The 20,838-nt window shown below is 41.3% G+C and overlaps 1 protein-coding gene across 1 annotated transcript; it reads right to left on the minus strand.

Moving 5' to 3' along the window:
- Positions 1 to 3,270: 3,270 nt before the first annotated feature.
- On the minus strand, positions 3,271 to 19,631 carry cd44b (CD44 molecule (IN blood group) b). The gene is made up of 8 exons (XM_079568529.1): positions 19,321 to 19,631; positions 8,070 to 8,235; positions 7,649 to 7,791; positions 7,506 to 7,565; positions 5,656 to 6,012; positions 4,814 to 4,900; positions 4,652 to 4,730; positions 3,271 to 3,493 (listed from the first exon to the last, which is right to left on the minus strand). The coding sequence occupies exons 1-8, from the start codon at positions 19,385 to 19,387 to the stop codon at positions 3,280 to 3,282; spliced, it is 1,173 nt and encodes a 390-aa protein (XP_079424655.1). The 5' UTR covers positions 19,388 to 19,631; the 3' UTR covers positions 3,271 to 3,279.
- Between the last annotated feature and the right edge of the window lie 1,207 nt (positions 19,632 to 20,838).

Consider the following 20,838-nt stretch of genomic DNA (forward strand, 5'->3'; position numbering starts at 1 on the left):
CAAGTTTGTTAGTCTCAGTTTCTTCCAACAACCTGAAACATGCGCCGTCACTGTCAGTCGATACCCTAAGATTGGACTTGAAATCGGGAAAATGGCCACCGGCACTATGTATCGCCGAACAGGCTGTCCAAGCACTGAATGATATTTATATGATATTTATTTATTTAAAAGGAACAGTACTCCCCAAACCCTGGGCTGATGACTGAACTGAAAACCTTGCTGAATCAAGATCTTTAATAAAAAATTATCTAGTTTGATGTTGATGATCATGTAGTAGGATAACTTTGCCTGAGCAGTGGGTGAGGTGGTTTTTGGATGAGGAATCTGGTAAGAATTTGGACGTGACACATCTTTAACACAAAGAGGGGCTTTGGTATTAACACGCCTCTGCAAAGTGACATAATGTATTCAAATGGGGCATTAGTTCTGGGAATCGCATGCACGCAGTCAAAGAAAGACAGCTCGACTGAAGTCTCGGTTAAATATTGCATGGAAGAGTGCCATTTTTTATCTTTCAAAATGGCCGCCTTTACATACTCTTGCATCACCAATCGAGCTCCATGGTAACCCCACTTCCGCCAGTGTGTGCCAAGTGCATCCATCCACAATACCCCCACGTCCCCTCCTCGCCATTCACACCACTGTCCACCCTTTGTGCCCAAATGATCCACAACCCGGCAATGTCCATTAAACATTTATTTCATGGGAATCTTTACAAATCTTTTTTTTTGTTGTTGTTTCTTTTTTCAGCGACACATCCTTAGTATTAGCGACCTATAAAAGCTGCCCGCGCTAAAACATCTGCTACTTCATCATTATGGTCAAATGCAAAAGCTTTAACAAACAAACTGATGGGATATTCATATGACACAATGTATGGCAAAGTCAGTAGAAATGTTTTGTGTTCGCAAAGTGATTGGCACATCGTCGGGCGAGCGAGTATACAAGCTTTTCATGAGAGAGAGAGAGAGAGAGAGAGAATCTGCGGGGAGGGAGCACACATAGACACGATCAGTCTTTCTTTTGAAGCAGCCCATTGCTCACATGGGTACAATGTAGGGGCCCCTCATTATCATTGGGGCCGGTTACTTGCATCCAAAGCCAGCAACTACTGTCACTCGCTGCTGTAGAAATACCTTAAAGGGATAGTCCAGTGTTTGGGGCAAGTGTAACTATAGTAGAAAACAAGTCAGAAAGAGATTGATTTGGAGAGGCAGACAGGAGGTGTGACACATGATTAAGTTAGAGGGGAGGGGTGAAGAAGTGACCGCGATAAGGTGGTCTGAACACAAGCAACAGGGGGAAGCATTTCAGCATAACCAACTGCATCTTACTCCAAGGTTTAGAGGGTGGTTATGTTAAAGCAGAACTAAGCAAGTAACTCATCCCCCTACAGGCCATAAGCGCCACTGCAAGTGACGTAGCATGTTGCAGTTTTTTTTTACCCATTAATTGTCCATGAGAGTAAATACTACGCTGACAGAAAATACGAACCCAATTACACAATGGAGATAATTGTTGTCATTCAAACGTGGCTGTAAACACTGCTAAAGTGGGGCTAGCCCACAGTTAGCCTGATAGCTTCTTCTTCGTGATTCCATCAGTGTGCATTGCGCCTCCGGGTCGGAGCAGGGAAAGTTGCAAGTGTGGTTTTCTAGCCTGAGACACTAGGGGGAGATGAAAGACCCCCCAATCACCCCATTAACACTTGTAGTACCCCCAGAGGAACTACGAAAATAATTTAATTACATTTTATTAGAGGGGCTAGTTGGAGCAAGCTGGTCATTTTATACTCACTACTGCCACCTCAGGTCTTACGCATGACTGCAGCTTTTATATTAAGCTCATGCATGACGGCACTGCGGACCCGAAGTAACAACTTTTGAGTGACAGTGCAGGGTTTTAGAGGCAGTTGTGGTGAACAGGTCTGGGCTCATTCTACACATTAGGACATTGCTGGAACATGTAGGGGGAAGAAAATGCTTACATTAATTATTTTTTTTAACTCTTTAACCTTTAAGGTAAACAAGTTACTTAGTTCTGCTTTAAGTTTTCGGTACAATATTTCTATGGGTGAAGAGGGTGACAATAAATAGTGAAAGAGCTCAAAATAACACTGCTGCCCAATTTATGGTCGTCTCACTTGGAACAACATTCTCTTCATCTTTCAAAAATGAATTTCACATTCAGGTTCTGAAGGCCACATTTAGATGATTGTACTCTGATTGACCTAATATTTTAAAAAGATCAAATAGAAAATGAGTCCTATCATCTGCTCCTCCAAACCAAAGAATTCCTGACCACTGCATGGAATAAAGTATGGACACTACCTATCTTTACATTATGTTACCCCTCCAAAATACAAGACTAGGCCATTTACATATGATAAGTTAACAATAAAACGATTCTAACATGCTTTCTTTTGACTTTGTACAGACGGATTGTTCTACCGTGATCATCACCATCGGATCACATTTGGGGACGACGGCAAATCTTTGTTTTAAATAATACTACATTTTCATGCCACGGACTGGACTTTTGAAGGTGCTTCAGTTGCACATATTTGGATGCTATACAAAACATGATTGCTATTCACTTCAACTATTGCAGAATCCGACCTCCGCTTCTACTTCTAATTAAATAAGTTTACCAAAGTGACACATTCCTTTGTTTGAAAGGGATTCTCTACCAAACAAAAGCACAGCTGGCGGTTATTGCTAAGGCATTTTTCTCATTTACATTTCACTTTATATACAAACAAAATGGGGGAAAAAGGGGTGGGGGATCAGAAGACTGCATAAATTAAGATATAGAGGGTTCAAATCCACAGGTCAAGTCAGGGCACACAAGCTACAAAATATGCACACACAAAAAAAAAAAAAAAATGTTAAAAGTCTGATTATTTGGTCCCATATTAGATTTTTCTTCCCCGAATAATCCTAATTCGCGATCCTTTTTTTTTACATTATAGCATTCATTGTAACAACACATAGAAACACACTACACATTCATTGTCCACCTTGCCACAGATTCATAAGATTAAAAAAACAAAAAAAACAAGGCATGACACGTTTTTCATATCCCCACTCCGATCAGCCGTTCCAAAAAAAAGCCAGGCTTTTGAAACAATGTACACACACCATCTTGTCATTCAGTCATTCGGTGCGGATCACCAAACGCCACCCTTTACAGTGTAATCCCCCCCACCCCCCCACCCCCCCATCAAACTACCCCCCTTCCTGGTATCCGGTTTAGTTGAAGTTGCGGGACATTTCTTTTTCAGGCGGTTTGGTCCTTGTCAGGAGACTCCTCTAGCGTGATGACGGTGAATTCCTCCGTGTTGCCGTTCTCCTGGATCTTCTCCTTGTTCATGAGCGTGACCATCTCCTGCTCTCGCTCCTGGGCCTGCGAGCTGGAGGCGGACATGGCCATGCCGTTGCCCTCGCCGCCGTCTTTGGGGGTGATCATGAGGGTCTGCTGTTTCCCGCACAAGCTGGGGGAGGGGGGGGATATAGCAGAAGATAAGGCTGTGCTCAGAAATACATATGTTTGCTTTTTTTCCCCCATTGACTGATCTCCGTCTTGCATACTGCTTACACTTGTATTTTTATCAGGCTTAAAGGTGCAAAATGCAACTTTTTTGCGGAAAAAAAAAAGTTTATATTTTTGCGTACTTACCTTGCAGCTGCCTTGCGTGCTGTATGAGTGGTCAGCATGGTGCCTTTACTTTCCATCAAAGTGGTTTCTTGTACACTCCAGGATCATTTGTCTTGGTCCGTCAGCAGTGAAACAATTGATCCTGGAGCGTTCCTAAAGACCACTGTGATGGAAAGTAAAGGCGGCATGCTTGACCACTCATTCAGCCACTGGGTCACTACAAGGTCAAATACGCACAGATATCAACTTTTGTTTGCCACATTAAAAGTTGCATAATGCACCTTTAACAAGCTCTAGTCATTATTTACTCATGTGTACACTCCAAAAAAAAAAAGGCTATATAGATATGTTTAAATGTCTTAAATTGGGCATAATATTTAAATTTGAGTAGTTCTGACTAATTTGACCTGGATGTTTTCACTTAATTAAGATGCTTCAGACTCATTTCAATACATTTTGTCTTTATTTCAGGTTATTTTATTGGCCAATGGAGTACGGAAATTGGATTTGTTCCATCGGCAGGTACACTGTGACCTCAGAACTAGAGAGAAATGTCTTGAAACTATCAAAATTAACTTGGTCCAATCCGGAACAAAGTCTTAATGAGTGAAATCCGCTCAAAACAAGATTCATTTTCAAACCCATTCATTTTTTAATGTAGCAGTGTCGCGAGCGGGGCTGCTAAGCTCACACACAGGCAAAGCAGGTGACTACTATAATACTGTAATGAGTAGAAATACATTTGTGAGTGCGTTATTCATTTTGTTGATTCTCGGTTGACAGAGACGAGGCGGCTATTTTGTTCCCTCTCTTTCAAAACTTTATCAATAGCCCATTTTGCTCCTTCTCTTAAAGATGTATCCTATTGACCAACCCTGTCCTGAGCCCTGGATTTAGTGTCTTCACATTGATTTGTTAATAACACACACGGCCCGGTCCGGATGAGCGTCTATGACAGCTAACAATGGAAGGTGACAGCACAGTTCGCTCTTACGTGTTTCGCTTGGCCACGGCTGCGCACACAAGAAGAATGGCAGCAACGGCGACAACCACGCACAATATGACCAGCCAGTCTGTAGAGAAAACAAACTCAGAGTTAGCTGTGACCAGTGTGGGGGAGCGCAGGGAGGTGGTCGTCATGATGCGGAGCACTTACTGGATGAACCTCCGCTCTCCGCTGAGTCAGACTGGAGACCGTCGTCCTGCACCGAGTTCCTTGTGTCTTTCCCAGGATGGGGAACAACTGAAATGGAAATAGTAAATGTTTGTCGGATATCCACACCTGTTATTGAGCACCCCTGCTGTGACCCTATGCAAGACTTGACCCCGACTTGACAAGCTTACTGCCTCTGATGTGCCGGGTTGCTTAGTTGACCTGGACTTTATCTGATAAATACATTTAATCTCATATATTAATGCCCCTCTGTTTAATAGAAAGCCCATTATTTCTAAATCCTAGCATTTTTTTTTTTTTAAATGAGGTCAGATAAACCTCACAGTGTTCATCTAATCACTATTTCCTCTTTCCTAAAATGTGTGCCTCCGAGACCAACACAAGAGGGCGTCTTCTGTCCTCCCAAAACCTGTTGCGTCGCCGTCCAGCTGCGTTATACAGCTTTGTTTTTTTATAAGCCAAGCAAACTCACCAGCTTGACATCTTTTGCATTCCTGTTCAACCACAGCCCCTGTCTTTTAGTCTCTGTAAGTCTATGGGTTGTTTGGAATCACCATGATGTGTGCCTTAATGCTCATCCAATTCTATTTCACTTTTAATGGAATATTTACAGAAAGAAAACTAGTTTACACAATAATTGTTGCTACAAGAGGAAATAAGCTGACCACCACCAATACATTACAAGTGGGTTTACATAGGTATTGGTTCCACTTATCTTTATTCTAAAAAAGACCTTATGTGTGTCTTAGACGTTTAGTTCCTCCACACCTCTCTCAATCCATCTCAGCTAAAGGTTTTGAGTGTGTACTATATTAGCGTCTTACTCTCAGTCGTCTCCCCTATGGCCTCTGCCTGGGTCTCCCCCTCCTTGTCATGTGTGTCCACGCTCCCCTGCTCCTCCTTCTCCTCCACATGGGCGGTGGTGAAGGCCTCCCCCTCCTCCGTGGGCAGCATCCCGGAGCCCCCGTCCGGAGTCAGCGTGGCATTCTCCGTCGGGAACACCTCCGTGGCCTCTCCCGAATGAGCCGGTGCCGACGTGTGGACCTCCTCATCTTCCTCCCCTGCCCCAGCCGTGGGGTCTTTGCCGTCAGTAGAAACGTCTAGCTGGGGCATGGTTGTGCTTTCCAAGGCGTCTTCCGCAGGAGTTGGCATTTCTGTCTCGGGAAGAGTGGCTAGTTCTCCTGCGTGGGAAGATAATAAAACTTAATTGCATTCATTATATTGAATTAAATTGTTAAAAGAGCAATTTTCTTTCATACAGGGATGTGTTAGAGACCATTGTTAGTCAGAAAATGATGGGAATAGTGAGTCATAAAAACTGCACAGAATCAGTTATTTTCTGTCTTCAGGGGGTGAGAGTGAGTTCATGTTTGAATGGCTTTTTATTTTATTATTGAAATGAAAGTATGATTGCAACAAGAGTAATGTATGTACTTTATGCTCTGTAAAGGGGCTTTGTAAAGATTGTTCACATGACATTAAGAGCCTGTGATTTAGAAATCTGAATTCATGTTTCACCCCGGGAATAAACAAAGGTGGCATGATTGAAAAACAAAAGCAAAATGTAAGACTTAAATCATGAATTATTATCATTATTATTATTGTTATGATTATTATTCCAAAGATCTGGATGGTGCACTGGCCCCTCAGTAGAGCTTTGATGAAATAATACAGCGACATTGTGCATTTTAGAATTATATGATCAATTCTCACAGCATGGACTGTTTCTCCTTCAACATCCTTAAGTTGTCTAAAAAAAAATGTATCTGCACTCAGGCTCTGTACATGGGAAGTTACAGTTATTTTTCTGTTTCCGGTTCCTGTTTTAACATAGGCGCCAGATTGTTTTCAAGCAAATTAGTTCAGATTGTGGTGCATTGTTTTTCTTTTTTCCACATTTTACTTATTTTAACGGAAGAGACAATACTCTAAAGCTGAAATTAGGGCTGGAGTGTGCATTTTTAATAGTATCTATTACCTCACACGGACCAAATGCTATCTTATCAGAAAAAAATACTTTAAAAGTGCTTGAATTATTGGATTTTTTTTGTTTGTTTTTTTGAGAATGTTATTGTCTTATTGCCAATGGAATGATTTTTTTTTGTTTTGACATTTTTGGGTCTAATTTTAAAGGTGCATTATGCGACTTTTTATGCGAGAGAAAAAAGTTGATATTTGACCTTGTAGTGACCCAGCGGCTGTATTTGTGGTCAACACGCTCCTGGATCAATTGTTTTGTAGGTTTTCTGTTGAGAGGCTCCGTCAGCAGTGAAAACCTTCCAAACAATTGATCCTGGAGAGTTTTTGAGACCACTGTGATGGAAAGTAAAGGTGCCATTTTGAGCACTCATACAGCTGCTGGGTTGCTACAAGGTCAAATACGCACAAATATCAACCTTTTTTCCCCACACAAAAGTTACGTAATGCACCTTTAAGTAATCAAGTTAATTTCTTTGATTTTAAGCAAGTTAATGCTAGTTCCATTGGCAATCTTATTTCAAGACAGTCGGGACATGCTCAAATGTCTTAATTTAAGCACTTTTCAGATCAGATTGCCGTATTTTTCCAGTACAAGATACAAGATTGATATAGATTGTTTTTCAAAGCCAATGAGATATGTATGGCCTTGCTCTCCAGTTAAAATGACAACATATAGCACGGAAAACATACTGACCTGGTTCACTAGGGTTTTCAATTCCCGCAAATTGTTGTGAACAGTCCCGTTCTGGACCAGCTGCACAGTAAAGCACAATATAATGCATGGGATCATACAGAGATTCAAACAATTGTACAAATCACCTGTTAAAGATGTCATACCTGTTTGGTTGTAGCAGTAGGTGTCATACTGCTCATCTGTGCTGACATGTGAGTTTATTATTAGTCCTGTCAGGTTCTTGGCACAGTTTCCATGAGATGTGTGCCTGAGGATGGCCACTGTCTCATTGTTCATCCAGCCGTTTCTAAACACACACATTTATTCTTGGTCAGTAACACATGAAGTTGCTCTGTGAAGGATGAAATTATCTCAAACTATGGAGAAATGTATCGTTTACAGTTTGCATTTGAATATACAGTGATTTGGCTTTTTGTACAGCTGACCTCAGAACATAATGTGCTCAGTCATTTTCCCAAGAATGAAACAAATATGACACTAAGGAAAAAGAATGTTATCTGATGATTACAAATGTTTTTCACGTCATCCATATTGGTCTGTGTGTGCGTGTTTTACATAACTCACCTGCATGTTTCCATGTTTTTGTTGTAGGCCTCATCCACCTGCTCTGGGCTGGCCATGACTGCGCCCAGCTGCTCGCAGACCGCCACAGCTGTCTCAAAGTTGAGAGAGTGACGGCTCTCGCCCTCGATCAAGAACACCCCGGCATAACTGCAGCTGCGAGAGTTCACTGTGGGAGAGGGAAACACGGGCTATCAGTTGTGCAAATGACAACGTAGCAGCGAAGTTAAGCACAGAAGGATCACACGAATTAACTGGTCCGGTGGCATCACTGCGGTGTGTCAGCATGAACCCATGTACATCCAGCCTAAATCATACTTCAGGAAAACAGCAACAACAAAAAAACACTTCGGATTTAGACAGATGATGCCTTTTGGCCTTGAACTGTATAAATCGTCCGTTTTGCAAAAGCTCTCACCATTGCTGTTGAAGTCCATAGACATTTTAAGGGGGTGACCTTTCTGTTTGTGACAGTATGAATGTTTTAGCAGGGTTTAGTATCTCTTACCCACACAGTGCTCGTTTTTTAGCCACTTGCACTCCTTGTTTTTTGTCCTATGAGTGGTGCTATGAGAGCTGCTAAAGATACCCCTCTGTTCATCAGTTCTGATCAAAGCTATCCCTTGTAGGATTGCTTGTTAGTTCAGGATATCTTCAGAATTCTGTATGAAGTTCATTGCATTCTATCCCTGTAGCGGTTATAGTATTGGCAATCAAATGTCACAAATTACACTGAAGTGATGTTAAAACCTGATGAAAAATAAGGAATGAGTGATGATGATGTTTTTAATGACCTCGCCTTCATAAACATCAGTAATGTGCAGTGTACAGTAATCTGTATCTGGACTTTATTATAGATCTCTGGTCTAAGCAAACAGTTCTGCTCTATGTACAGCTCACACTTGACTGCTCGCATGTGCCGAAAATAGCGGAAGTAAAAAACAGTGATTGACTACATAGTGTTTGAAAAGTGTAAACACCAATTTGACTATCCCCCGCAAAAAAAGAAAAAGTAAAAAAGATTTGGTAATTATGCCAGGAGGCTATACAACTGCATTGCTTGAAGCCACTGTAAACAACAAAGGTACGGGGGAGGAAAATGTATGCAAACACTTTGGAATTTCTCACATTTCTGCCTAAATTGGTCATAAACTGTGGTTTGATCTTCATCAAAATCATAAGAATGAGTAAACAGTGTCTGTTTAATACCACCCAAACAATTGCATGTTATAGTTGAAAAAACTAGGAGGCTGGAGTGCTACTTGGATATAAAAAAGTGTTATAAAACTTGGTCTTTTGGGTGCTCTTCAGTGCAGGGATCAGTTTCAGCAAAAAAAATCAAACTGAGGCACTCCAAAAGTAGAGATACTAAAAAGCCTTTACTTGCATGTTATCATATTTTTATGTAAACATTCACAGGACAGTGAGGAAAAAGTAAGTGAACCCAGGAATCTCGATGAACTGCAACAAGTCCAATTTTATGATCAATTTAGGCAAAAATATCAGAAATTCCAAAGTGTTCACATACATTGTATATATAATTATATATAAGTATAGAGTTCAGGAATGTGTCGTCATATCGCTAAGCATTATGGGCTTAGCAGCAATTGTAAACTAATGGAGATTTTAAAAGTTAAAGTACTGGAGTTATTGTTCACATTAAAACACTTGGACACCACAGTGTGTCAGATGTATTTACCTGAAGTAACTGGGAGTTGTTCCACGGCGATTTTCTCCACTTTTTATACTGCTTTTAGCTAATGTCAGTCAATGGAAATGTATGCTAACAGCTGCAAAGATGGCGGATCTCCATGAATTTCCCGAACTCTTTCGCTCCATTTAGAGCTGGATTTCATTTTAAGACAAATATTATCATAAACCACACTCAGGAATCCACGAGATATAAATAGATTTTGAAGAGAAGGTGGTCAACTACAATTTGTCCCCCGGCAAAAGACAAGCTGTCATTCTCACTGTAGGCTGAACACATCATTTCTGCCCACTCACTGGCCACGTTATACAGTCATTTGGATGTTGCAGTCTTTGATCAAAATCAAGAAACAAGAACAAGTGAAACCCATGAGTTTGGACCCATAAGTAAGAACCTAGAAAAAAAATCTTGAGCGAAAAAGTACTCCAAACATTATTACATCACTACCATGGCTCGGATCAGTTCAGACGCATCATGTAATCTTTGTTTGACGTTAGTGCTTGTCATCAAGACAAGCACAGCTATATTTCATTATTTAATGCCTCCCACTTTTATTTCCAATGATACAAAAGTTCTTTCTAATGAATTATAAGTCCATGACCACATAAAAGGGAACGCTGTTGATGGCTGAACGTACATGAGTCATGGGGTTAGCTGTTTGTTTGGATGAGCTCTGAAGAAGCATCATGAGACACTGTTAATCCCTTAGGCTCTGCTATAGTCTTATGTTTGTTAATACATCAAAGACATTAGTTTCATGGATTTCCAAACACATAATAAAAAATCTTGTCTGTGTTAGTATCAACAAGGAATTCCAGAGAGCTTGCCAGACATAGATTTGTGATTAAGGGTCAAGAGAGTGTTTTTTTGAGTCTTAAAAACCTCAAATAAAAATAAATAAAGCAAATACAGAAAGTATTTAGTTTATTCAGAGTAGTTCCCTGCGCGACTACCATAGATGGAGTGAGAGATGTGGAATGTGAACCTGAAATTTCCATACGCGGTGCTGCCAAAATCTACACTTTGAGACGTAAATTCGACCTGGCAGTTAAAACTTGCATTGCATTGCCAATCACAACTTTTCAAGAAAAAACAAAAAGTTATGATTTTGCAGTTAGGATAAAGTGACACTCCAGATTTCTACTTCTTTGTCAAGAACTTGAAAACAGTTAAAAAAAATAAAAATAAATAAATCATGATATACTTTAAAATGTATGTTCCAGGACAGCATGCAGGTCTTTTATGCATGGGTATGTACAACATTGTGTATAATTTTTGTTTATTTCCTTTCGAGGAAAAAACTGGTCATATATAACTAAGATAAGGTCAGCGATGTGTTTCTCCCGCAGTTTGCAGAACAGATAAAAGCCCAAAGCTGGTGCGCCGCAACATTTCGAGCAGCCGATAACAGGAGCAGCGTCACTTGACTGTGGTAAACATTCTCATATCCTGCCACGGTCAAACCCACCAACCTCCTGCGACGAGGCGGGCCACTTCACCACAACCGCACACGTGTCATATAAGTGTCTGTTTGTGCGTGTTTACTCCTGTTGCCATGGGAACGTGATGAGGTATTATGGGTTTCGAAGAGATATGAAAGAGAGGATGTAGATGGGCAAGTAAGCCTATGTATTAACGGAGAAGTTTACAAACAAAATTGACCTTGTGTTACTGAAAATGGATCATGATTTTGCCAAAGGGATTCCAATTATACACTCAGGTGTTCGATGAATGTGACTTTGTTTCTTTTTTAGCGATTATTTTTTTGTTACTGTGAACCTCAGCACATTACAAGATCACATTACTTTGTTCCAGCTTAGTCCCATTAGGTCTCACGTTATAGTAAATAAAAAAGGCAAGAATAACCATATCATTTTTTATTTCATTTTCAATGGGCAGACCCAGCTCTCCTGACAAATTTTGTGTTCGCATCACATTTTTGTTTTCTTTTGTTTTTTCTTTGGTAAAAAAAAATGTTGAAATTTGTCCTCTGCATTTAACCCATCCTTTGATGCCACTGAGGCAACCCGTAAGGAGCAGTGATCGACGGCAGTGCCGCACCCGGGGACCCATCTCCATGATGTGGAGCCAGGCTGGAGGTCAGAATCACCTGGTTGGAGGATTCACCTATCGCACATGTTTTTAGTTGTAGAGGAAACCGGAGTACCTGGAGGAAACCTACGCAGACACGGGGAGAACATGCAAACTCCACACAGAAAGACCCTGGGACCTTCTAGCTGGGGTTAGGGTTAGAGTTATAGTAGTAGTAATATCTTCAGAATTCTTTAGGAGTGAAGATATTACTGCGCGGACGTTGAAGTGCTCCTAAAGTGTTATTACAATATAGCACCCCTTTTTATCTCCTTAGAAAATCGACGTGTTTAATGTCGTGTAACTATACTTGGAACGTGTAACTACTCACGTAATCGTATTTAAAAAGGAAAACGTGGAAGAGCTTGGTCGCTTCTAACTCCGCCCCCGTTTGGCCCCATAGAGGAGAGAAGGAGAGGCTAAATGCTAATAACATCTTTGGTCTTTTTGCGTGACTGAGCGCAAGACCAGACAGGTACGCATCAACTCGTCTAAGCTCAGGTAAGAACATATCTCAGGATGGAAAAACGGTGGCCTGTTCCTTTAAGTGTCCTGCAAATGGAGTGTAGGCTTATGTGATGGGAAGCAGAAGTTCTCCAGACCTGAGGAGAACATACATGTAGTCCACACTGACAGGCCCTCTGTTTTGGCAACATCTTCCCTTTCATATGATATTTTCTTCTCATACTAAACTTGCAACACATTCAATAGGTTAGTTTCTGTATGCTCTTACATAAGTGTAGCCTGGATGTGGTTAGTAAATGTGAAGAGGAAGCTAAGCAAGCATGTAAAGAGATTTTGAGATTTCTCTGTGACATTTTGACCTGGAATGTTCTCAAAACTGACCTAACCGCATCAGATGAAAACAACATTATATGCCTTTATCTTAATCTCTGCAAGCCTGATACAAATAGCATTAATACACGAACATCAAAACTCCCCATTTCCACAGGCTCTAATGAGTAAACATTGAGGTTGCAGCAACAGGAAGTGAATCTCTGGGTTGTTGAGTAACCAGGGTGGTTGCCAGTTCTTGTTTAGACTTTCTCCATTTTAATCACACAAACCCGCACCTTTAGGCCGACACCTGAAAGCCTCATGGCGTGTCCCCCTGAATGCAACACGGTGGGCAAAAAAAAAAACAGCAGTGGTCCTTCCAAAGCAGGAGAGATCAAAGCCAGTCCCAGCTCAGCATCAATAAGCGCCACGTCGGAGCGCTGACATGCATCTGAGGCTTCTTCATTAGTATGCACAGGAAACGCCATGTCTTTATACAGTCCCACAGAGGAGCTATGAGCCAGGCTAGTGACTCCACAAAAGCCCCCTTTGTCACCTGAATGGAGATGAAACCAAGGAGACTGTGCTGCACGGACTGTGACCAAAATGCAAACGAGCGCGGATTCAATACGTAATTCTTGTGAAAGTTATGACTGCTTCACAGGGAACAACAGGACAAGTCCAAATGATCTACGCTTGAAATGCTCGAAACTTTGTCAACAGAATACCATCTCAGAAGTTTTTTTGTTCTTCAACCACGGCCACAGCAACTCTGAAGAGTCCGTGTTTAAGAATGTATTCTCCTACTGTACACTTTGTTCGGTGTGCACTGCAAGAAAAGTCAAAGCTAGTCCATACAACAACGGTCTGCAAAACACACCAGTGGTCACCAAATATTCACCCTTATTGTAGAGCTGTATGAAGAATGAATGACTATTAATATATGTAGAGAAATAAAACATAATGACCACATGACCATCATTAGATAAGAATAAACATGCAGCTTCATTTTATGTCTAGTTACTCCTTGAGTCATTCATTCATACTCCGAGTACCCCCTGAATAGAGGATGCTTCCGATATTTTTTACTAAAGTGATCAACTAAGCATAGATTAGTCAGTATAAAAAATTATGCTAAAAATCGGAGGTAATTCCAAGTGCGCCCTGGTTGGGAAGCACTGAAGTACACATGCTACAGCCATGAAATATCTCAAAAGCACAAATTAAATAGAGCTAGTGTTTAATAACTTGCATGCTTCTGGAAGAGCATCAGATATAAAAAGAATAAAGTATAATTCCAGGGCAGAGAATGTGATCCTTCAGTAACTGAGAAGATGAACGCAGTTATATGTACTGTATGCTTGTGTCATTATAGTGAACTCTCTCCATACAGTTTCATGGTTTATGATCAACCTGCAGAAATAAGACTGACAGATTTACCTACAGAAACTCCTGAACTGAAAGCATTTTTGGTGCAGCCGAGTTATGGTTTCCTGTGTTGTCGTTTTTTTGTTTCAGATTTCAAGTGAACCGCCATTATATAGTACAGTTTGACAACAACCTCAGAATAACCCTGTAGATCCGTGTCAGTCTTGCCAAAAACATCTGGTTGACAAGCATCGAACTATTTAAACGTATAAATACAAGATTAAGCCAGTAACATGAAATCAGTTTATTTAATAAAATAGTAACTTTGCATGTAACTTTGGTTCTGTGAGTCAACGTTCTAGCAAGCAATCTTCACCTTGGTCCTGACACACATCCAAAAGCCTTGCACACAAACAACTTCAGATGAGTCTTTAGAGAGGTTTCAGACCTCCATGTGATTACTTTCTGAAGCCACTGCACGTTCTCTTTCCAATTCATTGTCAATGTTGGATGAATCACAAACCAGTTGGACATCCGTTGACATACTAAACAAAATAAAGCTTTGGGACAAACCTAGAGACTGAAACATCAGCCGTTTGATTCGTTGAAGCCCGATTTTGCGTCTACCTGGATGTTAGGGCAATGCAATTAAAATGACATAACTTCTTATCCATTGCGGCATACTGTATTAGTTTTTCTCATGCACATGACTAAAAATATTCCCATGTTTTCCCCCCTACATTAGGAATGCAGGACCCAGGTCTGAACAGAGTGTGCATTGTGAGTGTTCCCATGGCCCTTGACGACTGTAACATCCTCTTAGCCACAGCACATCAGCTGCCCAAGCATAATACAGTACTTCCCTCATGCTGTGGAGGTGCCATGTCAGCAGCAGCAGCGGCTTCTCCAAAACAATGGTGGGTCAGACTGGTAAGACAGGTGAAACTGGAGATCACGTGACCACACAACATTTACCTGAAGGTCAGAGGAAGGATTGCCTTTGTGTACTACCATACTTTCTATAGGGTCCGTTCTTTGTGGAGAGGTGCACCTGGGCGAGATTCTGCGGGTGCACTGCGGGTTCAGCAAATGTTCATACCGCTCTGTATATTCCTTTTTTATTGCATTATTTAGCTGTTTGTAAGAAAGCACTAGCTATACTTTTTGCACCTTTCTGTAACATGAGCAATACATTAAATTACAAGAACATACCTCAACAAAAATGAATGTTCAAAGACTGCATAGCCATGAATGAGAGCAATGGTCTGAATATTCTCTAGTGTGCAGAATTTGTACCAACAGAAGATGGGTCTGAAGACTTTCTGAACCCACTGTAACTATAAGTGTGAATGTTGAAAGAAACATTTTCGTGAACTGAGCTCCTATAATATCCTCTGGTCAAGAGCACGCACATTTGTGTTTTGCATCCTTCACAAATCTTCAGCTTCAAAACCTCAACTCTCCTAAAACAACATGCATACCTGAAAATTGTTTGTTGCTTTATTTGTCATTAGACGTGAACTGTACAATGAATTTTGTCCTCTGCATTTAACCCATCCCTCGACGCCACTGGACGTCCCATAGGGAGCAGTGGGCAGTGGCAGAAGCTGTGCCCGGCGACCCATCTCCAGGCTGCTGGTCAGAAACACCTGGCTGGAGGATTCACCTATTGCACATGTTTTTAGTGGTAAAGGAAACCGGAGTTCCTGGAGGAAACCTACGCAGACACGGGGAGAACATTCAAACTTCACACAAGAAGACCCCGTCCTGGATTGGGAATCGAACCCGGGACCTTCTAGGGGCAGTTCTCGGGAGGCTAGTGACAGAGTTCAGTTTGGAGAGGCAAAGTGTTTTTTTTAACATTTTGTTGTAATACGGAAAATTTATGGGATAAAACTAATGCGGCGGGAAAAAGGGGAAAAACACTGTAGTTTCTCGGCCAAACCGGGACACTTGACAGCTATGAACCTGCCAATTTCAAGACGTGCTGACGAGTTTCGCATCTGCTCCTAAACCTTTATCCAAAAAACATGTTTTGATAGATTCCTCACAACTTAATTCCATCCTGGTAAATCTCCATCTCTTCTGACCCAGTGCAAACTGCTGTTGGGTCCTTAGGCAAAGCACTTCACTCACATAAAGCAATGTTACTAAAGACATCTCGATCTCTTTTGAAGGATGAGTGATGCATATTGAGACAGGTGAGCTAGTGGTTTACTCCTCATTTGACCCGGTTCATACATTTGTTCTACCACTGTACCCAATGCAATCTTGCACAAAAAAGAGGATCCAGTAAAGAAACCTGGTGTAGTCATACTAGTTCAAAAGCTTTGGTTCCTATATTTATAATGCATACCTGACAAAAACTTCCAAACCTCACTTTTAACACTCTAACATAGCCTAAATCTGTCTATAATCCTCACAAAACAAGCCTGCGGGTACAAAGGGCTAACACACTATTTGAGTTAAGCTAATGACTAATCCACTTGTCTGTTCCTCCATAATTAATGTCCAATGATATCATCTATTTGCCCTAAATTGCGCATGTGTGTAGCTGCAGGAGAGCTGATCTGATCTAATTCTCGCTAATGGAAGAGTGTGCGCTGCTCATGTCTCACAACAGGTCTGTCCTCAACACAAAGATTTCACTGAATGGACCAGGAGAAGAGAGAGAAAACCACAAGATGCACAATACAGCAGAACTTTTGTGGTGACAAATACAGGCAGACAGTGAGTAATCATTTTTTTCTTTTACTTCCACTTCTCTTAGAGCGTGGTAGAGTGAATAAACATTTACTGTAATGAAACTGTGAATGGACTTCAGTTGTTAGAGATGTTCCCACAGTGACATACAGCCCTTTTGTCCAATGGCAGAAGTTCCCAACCATTTTTCTTTGAAGCCCACCCAGCTTGTGCCAAAGACCTTGAATTTGAATTCATGAGTTAAACATTTTACAGCTCAGCCCTATATATATATCTAATAACAGAGAATCACAGCAAATCAACATCTTTTTGGGGAATGTCCCATGTCCCACTGAAAATGGTTTTGCGACCCAGATTAGGGCCCGGGCCCCTCGTAAAAGTACTTCAAAAAGTTACTTGGGCAGTTACTTTCCACCTCTTGCCCACAGGTTGGTTGATAGGAGTGCAGAGACTTGAACACGTGTCTGGTAGCGACTCCAGTGGCACAGGCCCAGTGCAGCACAAGCGCTCTTTGTGAGGGCCCATGTGTACGTCTGAGGGGCCCTCCGGAGCAGGCTCACCTTGAAACCTGAGTCCCGGGACACACAGGAGGGGTGTAGTCCCAACAAGGAGCCGAATGTCAGAGCGCTATAGCAGGAAGTGCAGCGGTCTGACTTCATGAGCGTGTACACAAGAAGGGAAAGGGGATCACCATTCGAAAGTCCATTCAAGTGTCCCAAAAGGTTGCGTTCAGGTGACACTGTAGCATTTTTAAGAGCCGATATGGGTTTCAGTGGGCTTTTTCCCCATTCAGAAGACAGTATATTTATATACTGCATAAGCTTAACCTTTAAGCTATTCAAATGTATTTGTTTTGACCTGCCTTATGGTCAATATCTCTCAAAACTGAACTAAGGTGACCCCTCCCCCCATTGTTGAAACACAGTCATTGCTAATACAATACAATAAACAAAACTTCAAAACATATATCCTTGCCCAATTGTCATTTCTTATTGCCATTGCTTATCTTTGGATAGTAATAACATGTCAGTGGTTGCAGTTTCCTCTTATCAGTTGAGCGATATGTGTTCTAATCTTAATAGTCGGCATTTGCTTTAAACTAGAGTCTTAAAGAGCTTTTGTGACAGTTTGGTGGAGTAAAATTCATTCATACAAGGGTGAGGTGGCAACTGGGAGAATGTCTACCAACTGAGCGAATGACTCCACATTTATCTGGAGACGCTTAAGTCAATATTGGTAATCAGGGGAGTGTATATTTTGAGCTGGGCCCAAGCAATTTTTATAAATAGCACATTTCCAAAATGGATGCTCACATGCCATAGTAAAAGAAGCTGCACCAATGCTCTCTTAAGGTAAACTTGTCGACATTTACCGGATTACAATGAGAGGATTATCTCATACTTTTGTTCCAAGCTAGTAAAAGGGAAAGTAAACTGCAGGACTCATAAAAGCTGTGCAATGCTTAGTTTAAATGATTAACAGCTTAGCAAGCAATTTATGGATGTCTGATGTTTTCTTTCTTTCTTTCTTTCTTTCTTTCTTTCTTTCTTTCTTTCTTTCTTTCTTTCTTTCTTTCTTTCTTTCTTTCTTTCTTTCTTTCTTTCTTTCTTTCTTTCTTTCTTTCTTTCTTTCTTTCTTTCTTTTCCTCCTCAAAATGGTGTCCATAACAGGAATAAGTCATTTTGTTACCAATACCAATCTTTGTTACTGAAAGGGGCACATAAAAACCAAAGAAAGCTCCATCTTTTCCGGGTTTATTTACTTCTCCAAACTACATAAACCTACATGATCAGAGAATAGCAAACCACACACATTTACCAGGCATAGACTGCTACTCTGTTTAGTCTCTGTACCCTGTCTGCTTCACTGAATTTATAACAACAGCAGTCTAGTGCATGGTCTAATATTGCTGTATCCAAATTTTGAAATCCCACAATTTTTTAATGAATTCTAGCCGAAACTTCACAGGTTTTGTAACCCCAGTCTGCCACCGTACAGTAGCCAGCAGCACATATCGCCCTTCTCCCCAGCAGACACCAATTACTCCCAGCCATAAACAAGCAAACAGACAGTGGCACAAAGCTATCCAACTCCTCCATGCCAAGTGCGCCTTTGGGGAGAAACACATGCCAAATCACTGGGGGGTTATACTGTAGATCCACCCTTTCCTTAGCCCCCAATGGACTCACTTTCAGTCTCCCTCTAAATGAAGGTCACATTTTAATTGTTCTTTTAAACAGCGCCTCTGGGTATCTTTCTTTGTTTTTTTTTCCTTTTACCCTTTTAGGAACCTGTTTGATTCTGTTCCGAGCTTATTGGCGGAACACTTCAGAGGAACAAAGGGAAAAAAAATGGAAATTGGATATATTGTGGATGCCGTAGACCGCGCAATCCAGCTTCCCACTCCTGCAAAACGTGTATGAATAAGCCCGCGTGCTCCGAAGCGTGAGACAGCCAGTGAGTAAGAGCCGCTACTCCTTTGTGTCTATGAGCTGTCTGCCAGACGTCTGAGCCAGAGAGCATGGTATACCGGCATCCGCGCGAGTAGCCACCCCCCCCTTCCAACCCCATTCAATCACTAAGAACGTAAATCTTATATCTTACCATGAAATTCTGCCAGGGATGAACCCAGGAATCCAAAAAAGGTGACCCCAAGTATAAGATTCCACATCCTTGCGAGGGAAAAAAGAAGAGTTGATTCGCTCTGGTCTGGAGGGAAGTGCGTTGGTAGACAGTCAAAGGAAGGAAGAGCAACCTGTGGGAAGTGAGTTGCCCTGACGGCTGCGAGAACTGACTGACTGACTTTTTAAGAAATTAATTTCAAGGCTAACTTTACTATCCTCTGCTTCCCTCGCCTAGCAATGGCACAGCGCATGGCAGTTTACAGAAGCGGACACACACTCCTGTGCACACACTCACCCATAGACATGCCACACCCCCACCACCCATAGCCCCACCTCACAACTGTGCCTTTCCCCCCCCCTCTATGCACACTTGAAATACACGGATAAGAAGGTGATCTCTCCCTTTTTTTTTTTTTCTTTTTTTTTTAATGTTGCCTGCAGTTACCGAGAGCCCATCTGGTGCCTTTGTTTGCTTCACATTTCCAATTCAGACTTTTTTTTCTTTCTTGTGTTTTTTTTTATTCGCTCACCCCCTTTCTAGGGCTCTTGTCTTGTGTCTGGAGGAGTGCTTGCTGCAGAAGTGTGTCAGCGTGATCCGCCCGGCACCAATTCACTGGGGTCACATTCATTTCACACCGACAAGGCTTTGAGTCGGCGGAGAACACAATGACAAAAAAAAGAGTGAAAGCGCTTTTCTTTTCCATTACATTATGGAGGCGGCATAAATACAAGCTTGAGCCATATTATGCGGTCCATAAAAGAGACAGTGCGGCGCTTTGAAGTTTTGGAGGAACTAGTGAGAAAGGATTGCTAAGGCAAGGAGAGATGATGATGCATGCGAATTAGCAAACTCGGATTAGAAACTTAGTTAACGTTTATCTCCGACACTGCAGCAGAACCTTGAGCCTCCCCAGCCTCTCCTCTTTGGCTCCATCGAGAGATATCTACTGTAGAAAATACTTTTCTACAGTATTTTCTACAGTAGAAAATACTGTAGAAAATACTAGCATAGCTGATTTCAGCATAGCAATGAAATCAGCTATGCTGATTTCATTGCATAGCTGAAATCAGTACCTATTATGGTCTAAACCAATTCTCCCTAAAAAATAGAATACTAGGTTCTTATTCAGAAAGAGCCTTAACAATTTTGATTGGTTTACAGTGAAAATGAGGATTAAACCAGAACAAAACACAGATTAATAAGGACTAAATGAGTAATGACAACAGATTACACCATGTCCAAACCAGGACTAAGCAGTAACTGTTCAGATATGTTATTGTTTTTGTTAGGTTGATTCTTATATTCGTCAAAACACAATGGTTCCATCCAATTCCTTTGGATGTGTTCTTGCAAAGTTTTCACTTGGAGACAAACAATCCTGATGGACATTTGCAATTAAGTTACACAAAACAAACGTGATTCAAATGCCCTTTGTCTGTGTGAGATATACAAGGATTCATTTAGCATTTTTATTTTGCCTCATGGCAATGTGTAAAC

Source organism: Gobius niger, assembly GCF_951799975.1.
Source record: "Gobius niger genome assembly, chromosome: 12".
Classification (NCBI taxonomy): Eukaryota; Metazoa; Chordata; class Actinopteri; order Gobiiformes; family Gobiidae; genus Gobius; species Gobius niger.